Here is a 20,418-nt window from a genome sequence, read left to right on the forward strand (position 1 = left end):
GTGGGGAGGGACCTCCACAAACGCTACGGGGGTTTCATGCGCCGTGTGGGCAGGCCACAGTGGCTTGATGAGCAGAAGGGCTACGGAACTTATAAACGCTGGAAGGATGGAGGGGAGTCCGCGCTGCCAGACACTCAGAAGAGATATGGAGGGTTCATGGATTAAGAATATTTTTGGAGATTAGAAGGAACATTCATCTCAAACATCCCAAATTGGTGTAGAGCTTGCCACTTCTTTAATTTATTTTTATATACACATATACCAGCATCTTTTTTTTGTCATGGCTATTGTGCAGTTATCCTTCATGTTCTTTGTTTATTAGTATGTTTCCCATATATAAATAATAGATAGATAGATAGATAGATAGATAGATAGATAGATAGATAGATAGATAGATAGATAGATACATACATACATACATACATACATACATACATACATACATAGATAGATCGATAGATCGATAGATCGATCGATAGATCGATAGATAGATAGGTTGATAGGTTGTTTCTATGTCCACCCCACTTTTTTTCTATATATGGATATTCCTTTGTATATAGAAAAGTTCAAGAGATCTTGAGATTATCACCATTCTGTGGATGTGTGCAAGACACATCAGTCACAGAAAATCAGTTTCAGGGTGTGCTTTTCTTTCCGGAGTTTCCTCATTATGTTGTAGGTTATTCATTTGCCTGTGCAAGTAACAGTTAATTTCAGATTCAACTACATGTAGTTGCTAATGTTGATGTTTGTAGCATATAGTTTTAACTGCATTTACTTTCTCTTTGAATCAAACCAGCGTGTCTGACACAGCAGATGTACAGAATACAATAAATTAATCTGAATGCACAAATGAAATGCGTCAGTGACCTGCTCATCTATTGGGAAATTAACCTGAACAATGATCATCACTGTACCATAAGTGCCTCCAAAACTATGTCATTCCCCTGGTAAGCAGGTCCCTATTGACACTTATAAAACAATAGGCCAATAGAATAAAATGGTCTAGCTACATATCTGGAGATACGAGATACCTTATAAAGAACCATACCTTTTCTTCAGAAGTCATATATGTTATTTTTTTAAGGGGCTTACTGCCTGCAACAGAAACAAACAAACAAACAAAATATCTTATGATAAGAAGATTGTGCATAGACTACACTACATAATGAGAAAAGTATATATTATACATTAATGTAAACAACAAAAATATAAAACACACAATTTGTTTATACCTACAAAATTCCCTGTATGGGATGGACATTTGATTTCTTATCCATGGGTCCAATTAACCAGATAGAGATGACAGTATATGTTCATACCTCATCAACAGTAGTATGAAGCTGGATGTTTTGTTAAGAAGTAAATAATCTAGAAAACATAAAACGTGTTTTAAGTAGCTTGTGTTTTAAAAGCTGTCTCCATTTTAAAACAGATTTAATTGTCTTACAGATATGACTATAAAACAGATATGACGATAATTCCTTGCACAAGAATTTAGTAGTTTCTCACGCTCAAGAATTTAGTCGGATATCAGATATCCTCACGGGGATACAAATTAGGGAACATTGGAATCCGTGTGTAGTCTCTCCAATGAAAAAAAAATTCAATATTAAACGGAAAGCAAATAAAATATGCCTAAATTAAATTTGCGTTTGCAGAAACATCTTAACTTTAATTTGTGCCATTAGTCGAATAAGAAAGACACCCACAAGCCTTTGCGCGACGGTAGCCATAGGAAAAATCATGTGACTGTTAGCGTTATTGCACAACTAGCAGGGAATTGTAATTACAAGGTTGTGTGTTTACGTCCAAATTTTCCTCGCGATTTCATGTTGACTCCATTCCATGACAGGAGACTAAGACCAGTCAAGTGTTTGTAGCTGACAGACAAGGAGGTGAGTACTGGCGTCTATAATTTATGGATTATAGTATTTTGGAGACAAGCGCAGTGATTCAATGTACTTGACACTACGTCCAATAAATAGAATTATCTAGCTATCGTTAGCTAATTTATTTCAGTTTGCTAACCTAGTTATCATACCACAACTAAAACCTGAAAGGTCAGGCTAGCGATAACTTTCACTCAGACCTTCTGCGGATGTACAGTATTTAACTAGGTAGTTGTCTGGGTGTTTGTTAGTTCAAGTACACCCTACCCTTAACTAGGTTAAATTACTCGTTTCACGACTACAAGATGCAGCGTATGATAAGACTAGTAAAAGTTTTAAACTAAGTCACTGTATCCGATTTGTTTGTGCTCATTATGCATCTAATCCCGTAGGCGCAGCTCAAAATGAATTTTCTCGTGGAGACTCTCCGCGTGATATTGCTGACCATCTACTACCTCTTGGAAGCTTTTGTAAAACTTTTCATTACACTTGAGAAGAAGAATGTGGCTGGCGAGATAGTGCTTATCACGGGAGCAGGCGGGGGTATTGGCCGGCTCCTGGCGATAGAGTTTGCTACAATGGATGTTTCACTGGTGCTATGGGACATTAATTTGGAGGGCTTAAAGGAAACTGCACGTGCAGTAAACGAAAAGGGTGCTACACGGGTATACTACTACCAGACGGATTGCAGCGACAGGGCCGAAGTTTACCGAGTGGCAGAGCAGGTGAACTACTCCAAAACCTGACGCGCAACAAGAAAAACCAGATTTGTCATTATGGTTTGAACAATGTGGAACAAACTTTTGATCACTCCACTGTAGTCTATAAAATGTATGTTTTCTTTTCCTAACGACAGTAGAACGTAAAGTGCCTTGGCCTGCAAACACTAGGCTATTTACAAGCCAAGTGTTTGTTTTTAAAGGCTGCTTCATGATAGTGTTAATAGTGTTTCAGGAAGTTATACTTTCAGCACAGATTCAATTGATTTAAAGGAAATAATTTGGATGTGCGTGCGATGCACATCAGTTAAGCTGTTAAACAACATGGCTCATCCACATATTACAAATGAGTCATTAAGTTATGACGGTACTTTTGTCTAAACTTTGCATTAATTCCAAAGCACTAGTTCTTCATAACCCTCATTTATCTTTTGTTTATGCATCATTTAATCATGTAGGTATTTTGTTCAGTACTGTTCATTTGCTTAATAATTGTTTTTTTTACCCCCATTGTCCTTTTGCAGGTTAAGCAAGAGGTTGGAGATGTCACCATTCTCATAAACAATGCTGGTATTGTCACTGGCAAGAAGTTCATGGAGTCTTCAGATGTTCTTGTTGAGAAAACAGTCAGAGTAAACACGATGGCACATTTTTGGGTATTAACAAATTGTCTGAAATGTTGTTTTGTTAAAGAAATGCCTTTTTTAAAGAACAAAAGCTAAGACCTAGTATTGTTTGTGTTTTTTTTATTCCATTGTTGTAATGCCTGTATATTTACATTTGAACAGTGTGTGTAGCTATTCATGCAGTTTGTGGTGGTGTTTTTTTTTTGTTTGTTTGTTTGTTTTTTATTGCAGCAAATGTGTGTTTTTGTGCATCTGTTTCAGACATATAAGGCCTTTCTTCCAGCAATGACTGGCAAAAACCATGGACACCTGGTTTGCATTGCTAGTTCTGCAGGCCTCATAGGCGTTAATGGCCTGGCAGGTAATGCTCTTGGCATCAACGTACCAAATCAGATGCTGATCATTATCCTTTTAAATGAATTTCATTCCCTGCTTTATTTTCCTGACCTTAGAATACCCTTAGTATTTTGTATTCGGATGATCTCTCCATGGCCTTAGTAGAGCTTTTCTGAGGAAGAAGAGTCTTGGGTTTTTAGCTCCTAAATTTCTAATTTGCTGGCTTTAAAGTTATAAAGTCCAAATAAAGAATAAGGATGCAGACTCAAGTCTATTCCAAGTTACACATTTTTAAAATGTTTTTGAGGTACCCTCCGGAGAATGTGTAACTCCGACAAAGACACTCCGGTTTTTATACAGATTTTTATACAGCTTTCAGGTGCAATGAGGTCATTTTTTACATTCCAGTCTTTGACGATACCACCATTATGTCCAAACTATTTATGTAAATTGAGATTTGACACCATGATATCCCAACGAAAGGGACATATTTGATATATATATATATATATATATATATATATATATATATAGATATAGATATATAGATATATAGATATTTTTATATATAGATATTTTTATATATAGATATATAGATATTTTTATATATATATATAGATATATAGATATATAGATATATAGATATATATATAGATATATAGATATATATATTAAAAAACCTGAATAATCCACTTTTCTCCTGCTCAGTGGCCTTTAAGATCACTGCACCATGTCCTCAGATGCCCACAGAGGCATTACTAAAGATTCTATTTATATGGATAAATCTTTGGATGCATCTGGTATGTCCACAGAGACATTAAAAGGCCACTGCACTGAGGTCACAGATCACTTTATGAGAGTACCGAATAATATTTAACTCGACACTTTAATTCTCTTTTGTCTACAAAACATTTTATTACCTCAGGTGAATCAGTGGTGGATTACTGCTACTTTTGTTCTCTGTACACATGCTCAGTTTCCAGGTGATGGCTGGAAGGTGAATGTCTAAAACTGCTTTGTACATGAAAAATTTCTTTGCTTCCTCATAGATTACTGTTCGAGTAAGTTTGCTGCTGTGGGCTTTGCTGAGTCAGTGGCTCTTGAACTAATCGCCACAGGAAAGGATGGCATCAAGACCACAATAGTGTGCCCATACTTCATCAACACTGGCATGTTCAATGGCTGTATTACGAAGTAAGTAATTAAATGGATATTAAATTTAGTTTCAGTGTCCACTATAGCTTCAGGGTGAATCTGAGCACATCTTGATTTCAGTCATTTTACATTTTACATTTACATTTACGGCATTTATCAGACTCTTGTCCAAAGAGAATTACAAAGTGCTTTGTCATTTACTCATAGAATATATCCTACTACAGTAGATTAGAGTCCAACATATCAATCAACTAGAACTAGAGTCATTTTTATGTATTTATGTATTTGTTTGTGCTTAATGTATAAAAGGATAGATAGGATACTGTAGCATTTCTTATTTTAACTGGTTTCCCTTTAGAATCCTCAATTTTGTTCTTTGGTTTTTAATATAATTTCTTTTGGACCTAAATACTTCAACAAACCTCAAATATACTTTATTGATTATTTGGAGACTTCATAGATTACTTAATAGAATGGCATTTGAGAAAAGAACTTCCAAGAGAGGAGAGCATTTGTCAGAGGCTTGGTGTGCTTTTGACACCCCCTCATGTCAGTAGGCTAGTTTTCATTTTAAACAGGCCTCAGCCCAAGAGCATGTTTGTCTGTGTTTTGAGTGCCATTCTGGCTATTTGGCAGAAGTGTTGGCAGTTGAATGTGTCTTGCATATATAGCCTGCTTGGACCACCAGAACAGAGCTCACTTTGGAGGAGAATTCTTATCTATGTCTCTGGTAGTGGTAATATTCTTCTTCTTTTCTGGAAACAAATGTACTTTTTTAAAAATATACTTGAAAAGATGACCTGTGAGACCTGTTATTTCAAATACATATGTTTCTGCCACAATAAATTGTGCATAAAATAGACCTAAAGGGTACTATGTAACTACTGAGCGATTGCAAAATTAATAATCATGCAACGATCTACAGAGAACTAAAATATCTTGCATATAGAGGCTATAAATATAAAGTTTTCCTGATAACAGAATTTTGAATGTTTGTTACACTGAGCATGCTGCATCTAGAATCTGCAGATTTAGAAACTTCATAAGAACATAGTAAGCCTGATGGTAAACAATGCATTAATTTGATCTTATGCAACGTTCACCCCTTGTAGAAGGGTAGTTTAACACCTTCACATTTAAGGATTGTGTACAACTTTGTCTACAAGGAAGAATGCTTGTATCTATATTTGTTGTCATGCTTGAGTTTAAGTATTCAGCATCCATATTGGCAGTGAAAACAATGGGGTTCATGCATCCCTAATAATAAAGGCCTTGTTGAGCAAAACCTAACTTCTTCCTTACAAGAGCAGGGAAAAATGTGCCATGCTGAAGGTATCTAAGGCATCACAGTCTTCACACTCAGTATGATAAGTATGCTGCTCTGCTTTTTGTAGATGGCCTCGCATGCTTCCCATCCTGGAACCAGAGTATGTTGCGAAGAAGATCATGAATGCCATTCTGACAGACCAAACCTACCTGTTAATGCCAAAGACCGTATACCTTTTAATAATCCTGAAAAGGTAAGGCCACATATTAAAGCCTGAACTCATTATTGCCTGCTCTTCCCTGCACATAGGGCTGGGTCATTCAGAAAGCACTTGCAGGTAGATGAGCTATGTGGTCCTGTCAGGGTGTTAATGAGGCATAGGGTGCCATGCTGTCACCTTTGCCAGCTGTATGCCACCCCAGTCTAGTCAGGCATTTCAATGGCAGAACAATGGGAAAAGATGCTTATGCATTTCAGTCTCGTGTAACCCTGCCTCTCGCATGTGTCTGAGAAATGGTGTGGTCCTGATTTAAGCATGTAACATCCTCCCATTGTGCATCTATAAAGATGTTGTGTATCTTCAAAAATCCTAGTCAGTGCTTGATTGTTGGGTTATATTGTTTTACTGAGTTTTAGCAACTTGTGTTTTGTTAACTCAATGTAACAGTTGTAATACTTAGATACATGTAGAAAATAGGGCCTCACCGAGCACAAGTTGAATAAACACCTGCAGTGTTTATAAACATCAGAAACCCAGTGTTGCTGCACTGTACAGCTGAATTCTTAAAGGGGTTGTGCGCTTCGACAAACTTGCTGAGCATGTTCATTTTGTGCACTTCTTACTTTTTTCAAGTGATTTCACAACAGCCTGTGACCATTACAGACAACAGAACAAAGCGCAAAGTGTAGCAGATATAATTGACACCTGTTTGATTGGGCAAGGAATTGTGACCCCCAGTATGAAAAAACTGTCAAATTAATTCCAGCCTGAAGATGGTACAGTTATTTTGACAGAGGGGCTGCAATTATCTTTGTTTTCTATGTTTGAATACGAGACAGTAGCCATTATTATGGTAATATACTTTCACACTTGTAAGAGAACTAGCCATCTGAAACATGTCTGCATCATGGTCATTCAAATCATTTTCATGTACATTAAATCAAAACTATCATTATCTACTCTTTTGTCTTTTATCATGCAGGTTAGTTTCTTAGTCTCATTTGACACATGACTCTTCCACCGGCTTCTTGAAACTCCATCCTAAACATGAATACTCTTTTTAATGCTGATATGAGATCTTTCTGTAGATGAGACATGCATCAGTGTGTTGTAAACCATGATTTTATGTGCACATGTTTTTTTGGGGGGGGGGGGGCAGGCAATCAAAGGTTGTCCAATATGGTGTCAGACTTTTCAAATTCTTATAGTTCCGGCACTCATCTTCTTTTCAGCTCATTTCATCTGTCGCTGTCGGCTGTTTAAATAGCACCTGTCCTCTCGTCTTCAGGCGTCTGCTGATTGAGTGTCACTGTGGTATGCACTACAGCGTGACAATGTTCAAAGTAAATAATTCAGCGCTTCTGTTTTCCACAGCCTGGTGCCATGGAAAGAAGCAGTGATCCTGGGCATGTATCTAGGAGCATTTAACTTCATGGACACTTTCAAAGGAAGACAAAAGAAAAAGGATTAAGCCATAATCGTTCATCTGCCTTAACATGTATGTAGTTTTAACATGATTTTATTTATATTTTTATTATAAATTGGAACTTGTAAAATTTTATTTCAGGACCAAATGGTGCAGGAAATGTTAGAAAGGCTTCAATAATCAGTTATGGAGCCTGATCCTAATCTATTTATAGTTTTACTTATTTTAGGCTCTATTGTATTAAAAGCTTTTAAAGGAGCAGAATGAGGATAAAGTAGACTTGAAAGCCTTCTGAGGCTAATTTATTGTTTTTATTCATTTTTGTCAGTTCTAAACTGTTATTTGTCCAGTTGAACATTTGAGAATTGATTTAAATAAGTGTAAAGTGTTGACCCTTGCATTAAGTAACCCATACTTTGTAATAGTTTAACTTGGTTCTAACCCATTTCCTCATTACTTTGCTATACTGTACCATTTGACCACTAAGCAAAGTGGCTTCTGTATACTGTATTCTGTATACTGTGCTATTGTGTTATTTTGAAAGTGGTATGTACCATATACATCAGAGAGGTGAATGCACTGTTACAAGAATAAGCTGAAGAGAATGCAAAATCTTGAAACACTTTACAGTGAATACACAATGATTGTTTTTTGTTTTTTTTTTCATGCAACTTCAAGAAACTGCTTCTCTTTTAAAAAATGCCTCAAGATTGTGTAAGTTGACTCACTGTAATAATTGAATTGTGCCCTGCCAACATTTGAATCATGGTCAAAAATGTGCTATTATGCAAAAGAAATTTCCTCAACATAATCCACTGTTCTGTGAAAATATTTAGTGTGTGAGAGAGGCTGTAGGTCCCCTTTGGCATATGCCAGTTCACTGACTCTTCATCCATTCTGTGCTCTATTTGCGGGTGTTGGGTGGAACAGTCCTCTGCACTACCCAGCGAATATTTTTTGCACTCCAGCCAGAACAAAGTCTAGTTCCAGACTGGATTGTGAAGGGAACTCACATTATCATGCCCTCAACCACAGTTATTCACCCATTACTGGACTACATCAAGACTTTAAAGAACTCTCTTGTTTTAAGGTTCTAAACAAAATGACTGCACAAAAGCTAGTGTGATGGAAAAATACTTAATAAAAATGTTTTGTTGAAAAGGTGGTATCGAGGGGAGTATACCAAATCTATATTACTACAAAAATCTCACAAACCCATAAAAAGAATAACTGCTAGGCTACAGCAGTCAGCCAAAGCCTTTCTCTGCTGTAACTGACTGGATATATTTAGCTCTAATAGCGACGGACCGAAATTCTTCCAATTAATATAGTAAGTAAACATGTTTTAAAACACGTTAATGATGCAATTTGTTTGATTGTATATAATTCCGTACATAAATCTATAAACAAATCTATTTTAATGTAATAGAATGTGTAATGTTTGTTCCATTAGTTTGGTGAGTGAGAGAGGGACGGAGAACAGTTAAGCGCACAAAAACCGGCCCGTTATCTGTTTAGCACCTGCTTGCAGTGAAGAGCGTTCGGCAGGCACGAGTTTTGACACCATAACCCCGCGCGAGAGGAGCCAGAGAAGAGAGACAGCAGAGCAGCGATAAGAGGAGCGATTTGAATTTATTGGCAAAGGTTGGATTTGATGCTGAGCTGCAGGGAAGAGCCTGTGGCGAAAAATAAATGGATTTCACTTTATTGTTGCGAACTATCACACCGCCTCATTCCACACCTCATCAAACAGAACTGATATTCACACACAGCAACAGAGCAGTACAAAGGCAGAGACATTACGTTGCGGGGAGAGTAATAATCAGCATCAAGGTACTCCATTTTGGTTCATGATTTTGAAGGGGTTTGTCTCAATAACGAATCATTTTAAAGAAACAAAGATTGCTTTTGACTTTATTTTTCAGGGTCCATGCATGCATTATTTTACTTCTGGGAAATTTCCGACTTCTGGGGATTTTTTGTCGCTATAAGAAAGGCGTGGACCCCTTGAATACGTAAATTTATGGAGGGGCAAAACAATATTAGACTTCTGAGGCATCGAAAATTAAATGTCTTTAGTGTGTACATTTCTTGAACGCCTAACAGCAGCAATGTTGTTCGTGTCAGGTGCTGTATGTCTTCGTTCCACTAGGGGTCACTTTAGTTACACCTTAGAAACGCTCATGTAAATTATTTGATCACCAGCCATGAAACCCACAGGTTTGATACATGCAGCACGAGTGTGTGCAAATATACCCTGTATTATAATATATTATATTACCCTAATAGTCAACGAAATAGCAGGCTGGAAAATCTGGAAAGTGTTGACTTCCTTTATATTATTTATTTATATTTCCTTTATATTAGTTATTTTCGCAGTAGTTTTTACGCGACATTAAATTAGACCTAGATTATTAGTGGTAACTTGAAGCAGTGGCGCGCAGGAGGGCTACAGACTATAGTTCTCGGCCGTCTGTGTAGGTGTTTATCACGAATTAAGGGTATTATTTGACCCGTGCACAGACTACGTATCAGCGGTAGGCTTTAGAAGTGCACAGGAAAGTCGCTTTGTTAGCGCGTGGCGTGTTGTACCCGCTACTGTAAATGCTCCACTCCATTTGATGACGTGCCGCTCCGCTGTAAACATCATTCGCGTTTGCCACCGTTTGGAATCCTTACACACTTGAAATTGTCCGACCAGACTGTACTCATTGAAGCTGCATATCACCAAACTATCGATCAAAGTGAACCTGTGAAATATCCGTTCAGTTTGAAATGGCAAGGAAAACCGAAGTCCCGTCTGTCTTCTATGGTAAGTTGCTGTTGTCTGTATATTGCACGTACTGTACGGGCTTCGTACATTGTGGCTTGTGTTGCTCACGCGATGACTGCAATAGCTTTCAGAGCAGGATATAGATAACATTTTGGGAACGTTAACTTACAGGAGATGCAGGATATGTTGAAGAAGACATTCCACCCGTCCAGATTAAAAAATATACATATCTTGTAACAATTTAAAATTTTAAAACATTCCGAAATAGAAGCCTGTGAATATGAATGTTACAAACATTTGTAATAGTGAGCTCCGGGATTAGCGACGGCTACTTTGTTTTCGCACGTGCCTGTCTTTTCAGTGATTTGCGCTCGCGGCTTCACTGGAATAGTGGTGGTATGCAACTTTATGTTGCCATGGGCACTGTGTGTAGCCCTCGCGCTCAGCAAATCGCTGAAGAACAGTGTGTCCTACAGTAGCCTATCACCTACGACTCCTCGTTCACAAAGTGACTGTACTGCCTTTGAAAACTACGTTCTAAATGTGACCTGGCTCTTCTTTCACTCTTAGGACCTCTTGCTCAGACAAAGTCTGTTGACCTGGGTACACTGAGCTCCTCCTGAATTCTGCTGTAGACTTCCAAACGTAATTTCGTATCTTCATTTGCCGTATGAAAGAGAACGTCACTGAAAATTAAGTTAACCACACTGAACTCTTATCGACTTAGTAGGCTATGCCACTCATTTTCAGAAGCGCATGTGATAAATGGATATGTCAAATTAAGTCTCCAGTACAAGTTTATGAAAACAACATCATACCTCGTCTTTAGTGTTACTGTAGACAAAAAAGCTGACTGAACATCTTACCCAGTGTTATAAGAGAATATATCCTCTGTAAAATGATGAGTGACAAGGCAACCAGTGCCAAGACGTCTTTGATCTCATGAAATAGCCTCCAAGCTATTAGAGAGTCTTGACTTTATTTTCTCTAATTGAATGGTACTAAAAGGATCTGATTGTGTTTTGTGGAACCTTAACAAGGCCATGCTGAGAGACACTGGCTACTAATAGTTCAGTCAAGCTTAATGCCAAAGATTAGTTAATGGCAATTTAAGTGTATAAAAGGTATAAATTAAGTACTGAATTTGAATGACAATTCATAGCTGCCTAAAAGCTAGTGGTTCCGTTTATGGTTAATGTATTGATATTTATTTTAGAGTGCCTTTAAGTGAAATGGAATGCAAGAAAACAAAGAACAGGCCAACTGTTAGGTAAGCATCTCAAACCACATTAAGACTATGGTAGCATTTTAAATATTTAAAATCATCTTATGTTTTAGCCTTCTTCTTGTGTTCAAGCTTTATACACTTTGAACATGCAAGTGATAAAATTTTTTGCTTCATATCAAACATCACACAAATCAAATATTACACATCAAACAATACATTGTCATGTTCAAAAAAGATATCCTGACATTGTCTCTGCCAAGATAATAATTTGATGGGAAAAAAATATGAAAAACAAAAACTAACAAAAACCCCACTGCCCTGAAAATCAAGAATGAGCAGTGTAATTGCTCTATGATAGTCAGCATGCCTGCGGGCAGGAGCCAGATGCCACTGCTTTCTGTGGTCTGAGATAGAAGAGTGGATTGAAAATTAATGTTGGGTCTTCTTTGTTGGCCAAGCCTTATCTAGCAGTGGACACGCTCAGGCAGCTGGATAAGCCTGCTCTGTAGGACAGAGATAATCCTGCCTGTCACCTTCCCCTGGCTCACCCCTTGCTTCTTGCCTAATCTGAGATGTGTTTCTACTCCATGGACATGCACGTGGCTGCACATGCAGACAGAAAGACACACACACACACACACAAACAAATGGGAGTGTTATACACTGGCATCCCTGTTCCTCTGTATTCTTAATGCTGGTAGGTGTTGTGGTCAGTGACACATGCTTGATGGACAGGTTGGTACAAGGAACCGAAGGTCTAATAGAACATGTTGTTCAGGTTCTTGAGCTCTTTTTCCCAAGACTGTACTCGGATGTGCTTCTTCTGTTCTTCTCAAGTGCCCTTCGAAACTCCAGGACTACATTGCTGTGCCACGCTTGTGTGCTGAAAATCACAAAGGAATGTTGCAGATTTAGGACATCCATTCCTTTAAATGACATAAGAAAAAGAAAAGCATGCTGTTTCAAACCCTTGGTTTGTTTTTGATTAGTTCTGTTACAAGCATTTTGTCAAGCTACATACTCATTGGTACATCATGTAAATAAGACATATTGAACACGCTGTAAATTACTTTTGGCTAATTCTGCTGGTATGAATTTTTAGCTCTGGGCTTGATTCCACCTTGAAAAGAAATCACATTGGATAAATTGAATTTAGAAATGTAATCCTCCATATCTATCGACGACATAGGACATATATAACCATGTTTTATCTCAGAAGGTTGTCTCTGTGCTGTAGGCAGTCCGTATAATAATTGAAAAACTACGAGTTATATGCATTTATTTTTAATCTTTTTAACTTTAGTCCTTGCCTGCAATCAAACTACTAGGTGAGGGATGGGTCATCGGTTGCACATGTTGTTTGTGCACCTTCTGCTATATGAATATTTGAAGCACTTTTCATTCCTAATACAAATCATGCTTCTTTTTTATCTGCATCCTCCAAAGACTCTAATCAAGTCTAAGTGCCTTAATATGGTCTTTGCCTTGGAGTTCTGCTCTATTACTTGCAATCTCCAAAACCCAATAAGGGGCCCCACAAGGTATGCCTTCACTTAATTAATTTAACAGATGAAGTCTCCATCATGACACCTTCAGAGAGTGAGAAGTAATCAGGATTAAATGGGGTCCTTAACACCCATTTTGATCTGTCTAACCTTTTTTCCTCTTGGAGGCCAAGAAGCTGAATGCAGGAGCTGCTAGATGGACTAAACGGCTATTTGAGTGGGTGTAATAATGACAGAAGCACAGCATAAATCCTTTCAACGATCTTTTTCACAGCAAAGCCTCATGGGAATGTTTGCAGCCCTATTCTGAGATCTGCTGTTTAATCCACTACTGTGGATGGTCTGTAGAGCAGAAGCCACTGAATGTACCATTTATATTGGGGGAGGGGAGATCAAACTCAGTCATGGTGGCCAGAAATCCCTTATGATGATTCTTATGAGCATCTTTTTAAATATTCCATCTTATTAAGCATTGTCAAAAGAGTGTCTGTGACATTTTCCTGAGCTTGTAAAATGCTAATAAAAAAAAAAATGAAACAGGAGCTTCTTTTTTCACCGCCACCATCCAACACACTTCTGTTTTTTTGCCTGGCAGGTAGCCATTGGCCTCCCCACCTGTAGCTTGATATCTTTGCAGAGCACATCCAACCAACCATGCAGGGAATACCAGGTGATCCCAGTGCTTACATTTTAGGGTGTCAGCACCTGGATCAGTGATGAATACTTTGGCACAGGCAATAAATTCTGGGCCTCATGAATATGGATGACCTCCTGTTTTAGAGGCAGAAGCAAGAGACGAACCCTCCCTGTCTCCTGAAACCGAAACGAGGCACTGCTTGAGTGCTGGAGCAATGGAGTGCAGCATGCATTCTGGGAGAGTTTTGGCGAGTCACTGGCACACGGTGAACTGTGCACCTCGTTAAACTTCATTAATTCCAGTGCCTCTGTCTGACCACATCATGGAAACACTCTGATGAGGTTCATTAGTGATGTCGTGTTACAAGGAAGCATCGATATGGAGACTGTGTGTTATAACACTGCACTTTAACTTCTTGTCCTGCTGCCTCCACCAATTTCCTGTGCCATGCTACTGGAGTTGACTCATCACTCAGAGTTTGTGCAGGATAGCAGAGGAGGTGTTGACTCATGCTAGTTGCTTTTTCTGAATTCAACTTGCATTATTTTCCTCTTGTATCTCGCAGAGGGGTAAATATGACACGTTCCTAATTTCTACACAAGCTTCCTACTGCATCTTTTCAAAGTACCACCTTTGCTGCATTGCCATGACAAGAGGAGGAGCTCAGCACTCTTATTTTGATCACACAACCTTGCAGATCACTAGGCTAGGGTGTGACATAGTCACAGGAAAAAGAAGTCCCTGCTAACCTGGTTCTCATTGTGTTCTTTGATGGAATGGCAGAAGGAATATAATACAGCTGAGGTTCAAACCTTTGTCTCAGTTTTAAGACCCCAAGTGTTGCTTAGTAATGGTACCCAATGCACCAAGCAATCTCTAATGGACAAAAGACATAAAAAGGCAGTCTTGCCGCCTTTCTTTCTAAGTGCTGTCAGCAGAAGCTCCAGACAAGGGCATTAACTTTCATGGCATTCTACTTTGGGCACAGCGAAAAGAAAATTGCTTCAGCCTGAAATTGCATCAGTTACAATCAATCTCACAAGGTTTCTTAGAAGCTGCCTCACACCGGAGTTTCAGAGGCTGGCCTACCTTGAGAGGAAAGGAAGGAAAGACACATACGCACGCAAGCATGCACGCACACACACACACACACACACATTAAGGTTATGCCTAAGTAAAGGTTAAAATCCACATGAATCTAATGGAATTGGTGCTGCATAAAGAGAAGTAAATTAAGTAAATTATTCATAAAAAGTGCATTAAGAGGCAATTCCATTAAAATGAAATGAACAGACCTATCGTTGAAGCCAGCTATCTTTTACCAGGTATTGGATTCCACTTTACATTACACTTACATTACACTTTCTACCAAGTGAACTCTCAGGAGCACCTTAATTTTACTGTGATATTAACTGTGAAATATAAGGTCTCTTTTAATTAATTCTGAGACATGCACAAATCCATTCTAGCTCTCCTTATGCTGGACATCACCTGAAATTCAGTGGACAGTCCAAATATTCCTGTAAATCTCTTTGTAGATTTGATTTAATTGAGCTTACCTCATGATGTCCCTTAACTGGGACTGGAGGGATGCATAAATTGCCTGATCTTTACACATGAAACTGAATTCAAAAAACTTTTTTTCCAAACTATTAAAAGAATAAACTAAAACCCTGTAACTTTATCTATATCAGACATACATGACAAAAAATAAATAAACTATAAAAAACTTTATGAAACTGAACTGAATTTCAAAAGAAACATAGCTGGGATAAGCTTGCCATATGCGTCTACCCTATCCAAGGTTGAGCTTTTATAAGAGATATCAACTTCAAAACTTTAAAAGGACCAGGAACTTTAAATAGCCTAGCAGACCACAGTACATTATTAGCTCACTTCAAGGACGGTTGCTTGACATTTGTGCAGAGTTATTCTGGTGAAACCAGGAGACTGATTTCTCTGCAGATCTCAGTGAGGAGAGAGAGCCTGACACATAGCCAGCTAACATGCATGGTGAGCTCTGAATTACACACAAAAGCTCAGCATTTTTATGCTGTTTGTATAACATTTAAAAAAGGAATCAAATCTACGTTCGCCAGATTACGCTAACCAGTAAATATATTAATAGCAGATCCGGCATATGTGATTGGGAGTGGGACGACAGGAACAAGAAAGGAAAGCTTATTACATAAGCTATTTCCTTTTTGCAATATCTGTTATATGTTCTAATATGCTGTGCTTCTTGTAGCTCAGAGTTTGATGACACTGACAGCTAGTCCGCCGTGCTCACAACATAGCATGAATGCAAAAGGCAGTTTCTAAGCATTCTGAGCTTAGCTACATGCTGCGTGATCTCAGAGCCCTCAGATCACTAAGCTTACCTAAGCAAGTTAAGATCATTGATCATATTGCTTTGACTGGGAAGCACCACTACTTCTCTGAAGTTCCTCTCTAAGTGATGTATTGTTTTTTTAAAAAGTGACCTGAATTAAATGCATATTTATGTACATAGACTTATTTACATACATTACTGTCAATTAAAACAGTTTGAAGTCAATTAATTGACTTCAATTAATAAACAAACAAATAACAAGCAACAAATAAACAAGCAAGAAAGTTCTACTGGACACCAATGAACACTGTAGAAATGTAAATTCAGAAAAGTAAATTTCCACTCTACTTCTCAGATACCTGTCTTTGCTTAGTTATGAGGGAAGCTGCTCAACAGAGTATAGCTCTGACAGGGTACTGGTGCAATAACATTACTGAAAACTGTAGAATAAATGCACAAAGGCACAGACAAGATCACAACAACACAATTTACAGTACTGTTGGATTATACTTAATTTTATAAAGTTTATATGTCTATGTACATTGTATATACTCCCTGAAGAGCAAACATGTTTTTTCATTGCTCAGTACTTTTCCATTGCTGGGTAACATTGGCTTATCTGAACACCATGTACTTGATACCAGATAACAACAGACCAATCTTTGATGCGTCTCTCCAGAAGGTGATAAAGGGATCACCTTTCATCCTTATTATATCAATTCTAATAAATATCTACATTTCACTCTGAAAGTGTGCGTTGTCTGCCTGATTATTACTTCGATAAATTTGTAGTCATTGAAATGATCCCAACAGTACAAAGTAACATTACAGATAAAGGTGGTGCATAAACAAACAAACAAAAAAAAAAAACAATTTACAGGATATAGATTTTTGTGCAAAATGAATTTAAAATGATGACATATAAGGTGTGTGGTTGTGTAAACATTAGAGTTCATTATGCAGGCAGTTCAGTAGTGGGACTGTGGTGCCTGTTGGTTTTAGTTTTGAGTTCCTTAAAGAGGTTCGGAGGACCTTCTGAAATAAGTGCTGTCAAGGATGGGAGGGAGCTGCAGACCTTCTGGTGGCCCCATTCACTGCTTGAGATTGGTGGATTTCAGAAAAGGGATGGAGGGATACACCTGATGACCTCAGATACACTGCAGCTGGTTTCTGTACTGTACAGTCGTGGGGCTGAAGCAAACAATAGGTCATTACACTTTCAGTGATGGCTTTGTAGAACTATAAGAGTACAGGTTTTGCGATACAAATTGAATTGTCTCAAGAAATACATGTGCGTCTGCACTTTCTTTGTGATAGAATTGATGTTCTTGTCCCAGCTAAGAGTGCTGGAGGTGAAATGGTACTTAGGGATTTCAGGATTCTACCACACTGACAGTAATGTTCTTGACTACTAACAAGAAGGGTGCTTCCTGAAATCTATTATCATTTCCGCAGTTTGGTATAAAGGTCCAGGTTGTTTGAGGCACACCTCAGCTAACTGGAGCATTTGAGCAACATCGTATACCATCTCTGAAGTAAATCATGAAAAGATACCTCTTGAGTGTATAGCTTTGAAGCTTAGACTACTGAACCATAATTAGTCTTCCCTGTCTTTTAGACGTATACCCCCAAAATCTGAATCCCTCCTGTCCCATTTCTCCAAAAGCACACCACCATGTAACTTTTACACTGCGCTAAGGCAACTCCACTGCAAAGCAATCTCTGTGAAGTCAGTGATGCTCTGAGGCCTACAACAGCATTCTCTGATAGGACCAGAATGTGTGTTTAATGTTTGGGGTGGCTGGGGAATAATTGGAGGTGCCACAAAATTTTCCATTCATTTGTCCTCATTCCATGCTGCAGTAGTGTTGCTTCTGACCCCCACAACAGAGGTACAATGCACTGTGGGATGTGTTAGCGAGGGAGTCTAATTGACACTGAAAGGGGTTTATTGAGTGGAAAGCAGAGTTTCTTGCTGAAGTAGTAAAAGCAGACTGTGATGCCATTAAGTTTGGCAAATATGCTGAGTGTACATTTTGTGTCTCAGTGAGGACATTTGCCAATCATGATTCTTACTGAAAATCAGCATATAATAGTCATAGCATAACATCACACCCACAAACTATTGCTGGTTTATTTTAATACTGCATTGGCGGGGGAGTGAATCAGATCTAGTTTTGAGATGTACAGAGCTTTACTTCCTGCTTTTTTATGTGTGCACGTGATATAAATGAATTTGCTTAATGGCATTTTAACACAATTACTCATTTTCATTTGTAGTTGAAATTAAATTGTGCAGTGACGCGCAGCAGTGGCAATCCACTACAGCTGCCATTTGATGATGACAAAGGTGGAGGAAGCTAAAGAGGCAAACATGTTCTGAAGTCAGAGGACATGACAGATGGGTGCAGGACATCCCTGTGGACTTGGAGGTGGGAGCATCCATGGCCTGCGGTGGAATTCGGGAGAGGTCAGCCTCCGCAGCTGCCAAGCGTTGCTGCTAAAAAGGGTGAGCCCCGCCAACCTGCCCTTCGGGGAGCCTGGCCAGACAGGTTCTGACTCATTTGAATTGCAGATTCCCCATGCCATGATGTGTCTTGTAATGGCAAGTGATGTAACTGAGGCAGGTAGCGAAGCCTGCTCTGGGCTTAGCAGATGAACGTGAGACTGCAGCTTCTGCTAAATGACAGCGTGGGTGTCTGGAGTCTCAGGAAATTCTAGGTTTATTTCTTTACGTTGTGAACAGTTTCTTTTTTTAATAAAACAGCTGTCAGTTGGTACCTGTAGGTACAATTTGGTTCTGTTTACCCCAAGAGGATAACTGTCTTTGTTGCTGTCTGTGCGTGTGTGTGTGTGTGTGTGTGTGTGTGCGTGTACGTGTGTGTGTGTGTGTAATCCAATAGAGTGAGCGAATTAATTTAACTCTAGCATGGTGCACACACTAATATATATGTAAAGCAAGCTGTTCCATTTTAAATTGCTTTAGTGAATTTCACAACTCCCTACATAGTCTTTTGTAGGAAAGGTAAAGGATTTATTGTCAATAAATGGTCAAGTTCGTTATTATTGCTTCCTCGCACCTTCGTGCTGTTTTCCAGTGATAATGTGCCGACTTTGTCTGAATGCTGCCGACTACTGCATCGCACCCCTGCGCGCTGCAGAATGGTATGAACTCATTACTGATTCATTGACTCCTACGGTTGATTTGCTTCAGTGTCTATGATTGATGGCATTTTTCACTCTATACAACCTCCGGCCTCCATGCTTTTAAGAGCTATGTTTTCATTTGCCATTAAAGTCATTCAAAGGAGTGAACTGACAGCCGCTCTCTTGGGTCCTCTCATCTTTTTTTTTTCCCCCTGACATCCGGTAGATATTGTGCTCTCTCTCTCCCCGGGCCCAAGTCAGATGACCTCTCGCCTGCATCTACATGACATGCCTGAGCTTCACCATGTCACTCTGTCTTCATGGTATCTGACAATAAAATCCATAAATCCAGCCTTATTCACTGAATCCCATCAATGTGTAATGATGCGTCAATTTTCTTGGAATGTAGGACGGTGAATATGCGCACTCTGGGCACAATGTGGGAAACCTGGTGTTGGTCTCCAAATCTTTCCCATCAAAGAGCATTACCGTATGACTGACAGCAGAAACTACTTTGTTTCTTTCCAGCGAAGAAAAAGAGTTCTACCCGACATGTCTAGAATGGGGCCGCTATTACATACCATGAAAGAGAATGAATTTCCTGCCATCAAAAGCTGCAGAGAGTTTGAAGTGCAGGCAACCCTCGATTAAGCTACAATCACACAGTCCATATTCATCTCCCTTGGTTCTTAGTCTAGAGGTTAGAAGCCTGTGTCTGACCAGTAAAGTCAGATCTAAAAAAAATGGTTTGGGGTCTTCTTGGTAGACCTAAGCTATCCTGGCTGTAATTTAAATATTAAGTTGAATTCACATTGGAAAATGTCAGCTTATGTCAGATCCATAGATTCAGCCAACATTTGCTTGTAGGGAACGTATGCACAGCAGCCATTCCAAAAGCTTAATAGCAGAGAAACGGACAGTAAGTCTTATAAATCTCAGATGCCTGTATAATAAGGTGAGCTGAAATTATGGTGAAATTGAAGAGCCATCTGTTCCGTAATTGGACTTTAGATTCTCTTTTCTGGGTCATGTGAGATCAAAGCTGGAAGTCTGGGCCCGTGCTTTTGGAATAAGTGCACTTGGACAGATCATTAGGCGTAGGCTTAGTGGACCAGGCTGCAGCGGGCATTTGCCAGCGCCTCATTACATGATGAC

The 20,418-nt window shown here is 38.8% G+C and overlaps 3 protein-coding genes across 3 annotated transcripts in view; all 3 read left to right on the forward strand.

Moving 5' to 3' along the window:
- Positions 1 to 380, forward strand: part of penka (proenkephalin a) — a 2,445-nt gene extending 2,065 nt beyond the window's left edge. Inside the window, exon 3 of the mRNA XM_027031583.2 lies at positions 1 to 380. This exon is cut by the window's left edge and continues 426 nt beyond it. Within this exon, the coding sequence (XP_026887384.2) occupies positions 1 to 165 (165 nt within the window). The 3' untranslated portion in view covers positions 166 to 380.
- A 1,374-nt stretch (positions 381 to 1,754) lies between these two features.
- On the forward strand, positions 1,755 to 8,814 carry sdr16c5a (short chain dehydrogenase/reductase family 16C, member 5a). The gene is made up of 7 exons (XM_027029966.2): positions 1,755 to 1,898; positions 2,285 to 2,617; positions 3,136 to 3,267; positions 3,499 to 3,598; positions 4,623 to 4,767; positions 6,123 to 6,248; positions 7,590 to 8,814. The coding sequence occupies exons 2-7, from the start codon at positions 2,297 to 2,299 to the stop codon at positions 7,684 to 7,686; spliced, it is 921 nt and encodes a 306-aa protein (XP_026885767.2). The 5' UTR covers positions 1,755 to 1,898; positions 2,285 to 2,296; the 3' UTR covers positions 7,687 to 8,814.
- Positions 8,815 to 10,308: 1,494 nt separating this feature from the next.
- The window catches only part of slc44a5a (solute carrier family 44 member 5a), a 64,461-nt gene continuing 54,351 nt past the window's right edge, over positions 10,309 to 20,418 (forward strand). The window contains exon 1 of the mRNA XM_027032362.2: positions 10,309 to 10,453. Coding sequence (XP_026888163.2) covers positions 10,417 to 10,453 — 37 coding nt within the window. The 5' untranslated portion in view covers positions 10,309 to 10,416. The remainder of the gene's footprint in view (positions 10,454 to 20,418) is intronic.

This window comes from Electrophorus electricus, chromosome 7, assembly GCF_013358815.1.
Source record: "Electrophorus electricus isolate fEleEle1 chromosome 7, fEleEle1.pri, whole genome shotgun sequence".
NCBI lineage: Eukaryota > Metazoa > Chordata > Actinopteri > Gymnotiformes > Gymnotidae > Electrophorus > Electrophorus electricus.

Bases quoted from the DNA above. Each gene is read 5' to 3' on its own strand.
- sdr16c5a (XM_027029966.2), top strand. From the start codon at position 2,297: ATGAATTTTCTCGTGGAGACTCTCCGCGTGATATTGCTGACCATCTAC. The intron at 2,618-3,135 runs GTGAACTACTCC...GTCCTTTTGCAG, and splicing joins TTTACCGAGTGGCAGAGCAG to GTTAAGCAAGAGGTTGGAGA. The intron at 3,268-3,498 runs GTATTAACAAAT...CATCTGTTTCAG, and splicing joins ACACGATGGCACATTTTTGG to ACATATAAGGCCTTTCTTCC.